Below are 6000 nucleotides of genomic sequence, written 5' to 3' on the forward strand. Positions count from 1 at the left end.
AATATCGTTATAAAGTACTCCAAAACCACATTAATTAAGGGGAACTTGTAATTCTTTTTGTAGAAGCTAGTTTCAGCCCATTAATTGTGTTTTAAGTGCATTGAAGAGAACACTAGATTCAAAATCAGGAACTCTATGTTCACCTGTGACTAATTCTGCTACCTCTGCCAAATCACTTATTTTCTGGGCCCCAGTGCCTTATTTATAAATTGGGAATATCAGATTATTTGATCTTTAAAATTTTTTTTTGACGTCAGGATGCTGTGTTTCCATGCTTTTACTGAATTTTTTTCTCCTTTTCCAAGACCTCTTCACTGTAAGTAGAAATTTTGACTTGATAGAATAATGACAAGTTTGGAGGGTTTTTTTATCATTACCCTACTTTCCACAAATTAGTATGCATAGTAAATGTCATGTTATAAATGCAACAAGAGCCATAAAAAAAATTGACTCACTCTGCTACCCAAAAGGACAAGGTTATTCCTGGGGAATGGCAGACCCAGACTAAAAAGAGTGCATAGAAATTTCACCTCTTAATTCTGATAGTCACATTACTTAACTAGTGACATTGAACAAATTACTTAATATTCCTAGAGTTTTGGTTTCCTCGTGGCAAATTAAAGATAATAGTGCTTCCTACACAAGATCACTGTGTAGATTACTAAGATAATTAATGAATAGTGCATAATACATATACGACTCTCAATTTTGTTGAAGGGTTGACATTATTTCTCACTTTGAATTTAACTGTGTCATAAGAGCTTTAGGGAATACACTAACTTTGGTAAGGTCAAAATGTTTAAACAACATAGATTTAAAGCCAGGTGGTGACAGGGTATGAAATGAAATGCAATTAGATTTTCTCCAGTTGCATAAGTGATAGCATTCATGATCCTATCCATAAGTCCAATTACTACAGAACTATGTCACACCTTCACTTCACTCCTCAACAAGCTGTAATTTTCATTTTTAAACAATTTATAGTAACTCTCTTGATCTCTCATGCCCTTCCAGCAACCTTGATATTTTCCTTTTATAGCAAAAACTTCTCAAGGAGTTATCTATAATCGCTGTTCTCAGTTCTTCATTCTCTCTTTAAGCCACTCCAGTCAGGTACAAGAGACAATCTCTTTTGTACCCACTACTCTACTGAAATTACTCATCTAGGTCACCAATGATCTACATATTTTAAATTTGTGGTTAATTTTCAGTCCCAATTTCATTTCTTGGTCATATTCGATTTGTCATTTGACCCTCTCTCTCTCTTTTTTTTTTGATACACTATCCTTACTGGAAAGGAAGCCCTGCTTTTTCTCTCTCATTAGATGCTTTTTTTTTTTTTACTTTGATTCACTCATTTCTCCACATATCCCAGACCTTTGAACATTGGAGGGTCTCACTCTTTGAACTTATTCCCTTTTCTGTCTATACTTATTCCCTTGGAGATCTCAACAAATCACATGTCTTAAAAAACTATTGCGCTGCTGCTGATTGCCAAATTCATAGGTCCCAGAATTATTTCCTTGACTCCAGTTGTCCGTTTGGCATCTCCATTTTGATGTCTAGTGAGCATAACAAATTCAATATACACAGAAACAAAACTCCTGATTTTCATCCCCAAAACTGCACCTCCGCACATCCCGCTCATCTCAGGAAATGACAATGCTGTCAATCAAAATAGCTACTCAAGCCAAAGACCTTCATGTTGGCCTGGGCACCTCTCTTTCTCTCACATTCCATACACCATCTCTGAGGAAGCTCCAGAGGCTCTTCTTTCAGAATATACTCTGCATCTAATCTTTTCTCATCTCCTCCACTGCTACCACCCTGAGCAAATCCACAGTCTGTTACTACAGTAACCTCCTGACCAGTGGTTTCACCATTTCTATCCTTGCCTCTCCCTCGTAGTCTCTTTTCCAAAAGTAGTTAGTGATCATCTTAAAATGGAAGCAATGCCATGTCAATTCCTTTGTTTGGTACCCTCCAGTGGCTTGCCATCTAATGGTGAGTGGCAGCTAAATTCCTTGTGGAGATTTACAAGTCCCTACATGATCTGGAGCCCTGTTACTCTTGGACCTCATCACTGGCTCTTCTCAGCTCTCTTCAGCTACTCTGTCCTTCTCCCTGTACCCAGGATGGACACGCTAGCCCATTGTCGCTTCAAGGCAACATCCCTATGGCTCCCTCCCTCACCTCTTTTAGCTCTTTCCTCAGTACCTTTTCACCAAGACGTTCTCTGTTCACTCTATTTTAGATTGCACCTCTCTTTGAACAAATATCTAAGCACTCCGTACCCCCCTTCCCACTTGGTGAATGAAGGCTTCTTAGTACCTGGTCAGTGAAGACTTTTATTCATGTATTTATTTTTCATCCTCTGCCTGTTCTAAAATGTAATGTAGAGATTTTTTTCTGTTTGGTACTATACCCCCAATGCTTAGGCTTGTTCCTTGCATTTAACAGACTCTCAATAAACTTTTTGTGTAAATTAACCATTTATTTCAGGATATTGTCCATATAGCTTATATTTTCTTTTCAAGAAACTTAGTATTACCAATGAATGACTGAGATTCTGGCCTCTTCTGCCTTTCTGAAGAGGATTTCTTAGTAGCATGGATGGTCAAATGTAAGGAGACATAAGTTATCCTATCTAGCCACTGTTTGCACAATATTTTAAGATTATCAGCAAAACGGTGTAAGGACTTTACTTTTAGCCAAGTGACCGTTTGGTTGGTTGGCCCGTTCAGTTCTTGGTGCCCCTGCTCCTTTTATCAGCATGCCTGTGGGAGTTCTCCTACACAGTTGGCCCTCCTTTCATCTGCCTACAATTTCAGCTGAAACATCTTTATTCAAGGTTGATTAAACAGAACTCAGAGTATACTTGTCAGTCTTTTGTGGCTTCATCACGTGCTTCATTCCATGCCACCCTTTGCCTCCAATTTGACAAATATAATAAATCACTGTCTGGGGCGAGGGGCCATCATCCCCTGTCTACCTTCCCTGAACCCAACACATCTAGTACCACACTCTTCATGATACTTCTATTACCCCTAGTACCCACCATAGCACGCGCTGCTCCTTCCTTCCCCTGACTCCTGATACCCTGCCTAGCTCTGCTCTACAGTCTGCATGTTGGTATGTGAGTACCTTTGAGGGAGTCTTTCTTCTCTGCTTGTTATGGTAGACTAGATATAGTGGAGTCCGCAGTGTTGAGTAAGTTTGTTTGTTTATTTCTTAATAAAGTGATATATCTGAAGTTACCCTCTGCCTATCACTGCTCTCAGATATTCGCAGTCATAGAAATTATTAGTATAATTTTCACTTTATCTTCTGAAATATGTGCAAGCCCTTTGAAGACAGAGACCACGGCGAGCATTCACATGTCACCTGTGGAGTCTAACAGTACCAGACCTCGCACGTTGTTGGTACTCAATAAATAGTAATGTAAGAACTTGATTATAATTTATCATAACATTATTGCTACACTCATTTTATAGAACAGATGATAACTATTATGGATTCACTGGGACTGAACAAAAATTTCACAATAATTCTCATTTTCCTGAAAATGGGAGCTTCTTTGGGTCTCTGTGTAGCTAACCTAAGCCTGCTTAAAAGCCCCCTAATCACTGTGACTAAGGGCTGTTTATGGACCATCAGGTAGTAGGAGTCAGGGTCATAGTAATATTTCGAATAACTTGGATATCGATCGTGCCTTTCTTCTGAAAATGGGGAAGAATGTGATACCATCTCTACAGTCTGCCCATTCAAACTCTGTAGACTGCTTTCACCCACAGTAATACCTTCCAGCACAGCTTGATCTCGATGTTACTGTACCAGCAGCACTTCATTAATTGTGGAGCAGAGGCTGGGAATGGCCCTCAGACCTGTGCCAGAAGCTCCCCATGGGGCCAAAGTTGTCGCCTCACAAAGAGAACATTAAGGGAGGGAGGGGTATTGGCACCTGGATATTCCTTAACTCAGAATGCACAGTCTTGATTCAGCCTTGAAATTAAAAGCTTGGTGAAATAAAACTTACACCCTGAGCATTCACTCTGTCAGTCACTTGCTCATTCAGTGTTAACAGTATGTGGTAGTTAAATAATAATTTAGCCAGTTTACAGATGAAAAAACTGAGTCTCAAAAAGGAAATTCACCCATTCAAGGGTAATCAGCAAATGGTGGAGCTTTGTGTATGCCCAAGTCCCTTAGACAATGTGTGAGGTTCCCATTATCCTGCTCTCTCACTTCTGAGCATAACAGAGAAGTCCTAGAGTAGTGATAATCTCAAAAAAAAAAAATACTTTTAGTCTTTCAAAGTAACCAGCCCCTGCATAAGGTTTGAAATTCCCTTCCAGTTTCAAACTCTAGCCACGTGCCATGCAAATACGGAGTATTTTGAGCCTTTGCTTTCCACGGTGCTTTGTTGGTGATGGTCCTGCTGCCTGCTAGTGGCCATGGTTAGAAGCAGAAATAGAAAGAGAAAGTTGAGATTGAGAGTTTTAATTTTTTTCACTGGTTTCTTCTTTTAAGAACCATACTTATTTTTCCCTAATTCTTAAGGAGACTTCACCCAAGAAAATTATTTACTCTCATTCTCTTCCTATGAAGTGAGGAAGTGTGCTTTTGTTTTGTTTTTGTGTTATGTTTTCCTCTTTTGTTTGTTGTTACGGCTTGAGCCCCTCTAATCTTTGCTTCTGCCATTCCTTTGTTGAAGTTTCTCAGTTGCTTCAACTGAGTAATACATTCTTGTAGAAACTGTAATAGTCTTTTAAGCAGGACAAAAAAAAAATTAGTTGGATATTAATGGAATGATGAGATTTGCTCAAAGGTATGAACTCTCTAGGAGAGTATTGCTATGAAGTTAAATGAAATTGTTTAAAAACAATGTAGATGAAGTCAACTCATATCTAAAATTCTGACAGATCCTTTGATTTGGGTGATCAATGGAGATGTTAACAATGGAACATGTTAAATGGGATTGGAGAGGTGGATTGTGCCATGAAAGAAGGCTTCCCAGGTAGGTTGAAGATGGAATATGAAGAAGTCAGTTTGCCAGAGTAACAGGATGATACTTTATCCTGAAGACAATAGCTGTTAGAATTTTAAACACAGAAAAAATATTGTCAGACCTGTTTCTCATATGATAAGGACATCTGGCATGATGGATTGGAGTGGAGAAAGGAGAAAATGGTGTTGATTGTACCAGATCTTCTGAACAGGAAGGAAAATTTTATCAGTTTTATCTTAATTTAGTTTTCACTCACATTGGTAAATTTCAATCCTATCCCTCAGTTGGAGGGATTTTATTCCTGGGAGTTTTCCTTGCTAGAGACAGGATATTCCAGCTGTATTTAGTGTGGAATATTAAATGTAATGATTTGTAACCCACTATTTGGAAGGTTGCTCTGTGATATTCCACAAAATTAAGAAATAAAATTGCATCCATTGTATTTTATGAGCCAGGGGTTGTGATATGATGGTCTGTGGGCCACCAGTTTTATAAATAAAATTGTATTGGAACTTAGCCACACCCATTTGTTTATGTATTGTCTACGGCTACTGCAGAGAAGTAGTTGTTACATCAGAGACCACATGACCCACAAAGCCTAAAATACTTGCTATCTAGTCCCTTACAGAAAATATATACCAACTCGTGTCTTAGGCAATGTTGTTTTCTTCAGTGTATTTTTCCTTTGTTTTTAAAGTTTTGAACCATTGAGGAGATAAATATTCAATAGTATTGAGGTTGCTGCATTACATTTTACTGATCAGAGCTCTTAAGAGGAACTGAAATGGAAATCTGGAGAAAAGAGTTGAATAGAAGTCCTCTCAAATAGCCTAAGTTACAGAGTACTGCACATATACACACAGACATGTACACACACACATAGTAAAAAACAGAAAAGCAAGAAGAACAAAAATGGAACAATTTGTTTTGCTCACTGTGTTACATAACGCTTTATCTTTTTTGTTGAAAGAAAGCCAAATTTGTCTTTTAGA

At 38.3% G+C, this 6000-nt stretch overlaps 1 protein-coding gene across 1 annotated transcript in view; it reads right to left on the reverse strand.

The window, feature by feature from the left end:
* The window catches only part of ADAM7 (ADAM metallopeptidase domain 7), a 46450-nt gene extending 41994 nt beyond the window's left edge, over positions 1–4456 (reverse strand). The window contains 1 exon segment of the mRNA XM_029202333.1: positions 4377–4456. Within this exon segment, the coding sequence (XP_029058166.1) occupies positions 4377–4456 (80 nt within the window).
* Positions 4457–6000: the final 1544 nt, after the last annotated feature.

This window comes from Monodon monoceros, unplaced genomic scaffold (assembly GCF_005190385.1).
Source record: "Monodon monoceros isolate NGI ecotype Baffin Bay Population unplaced genomic scaffold, NGI_Narwhal_1 Super_Scaffold_5, whole genome shotgun sequence".
NCBI classification, from domain to species: Eukaryota; Metazoa; Chordata; class Mammalia; order Artiodactyla; family Monodontidae; genus Monodon; species Monodon monoceros.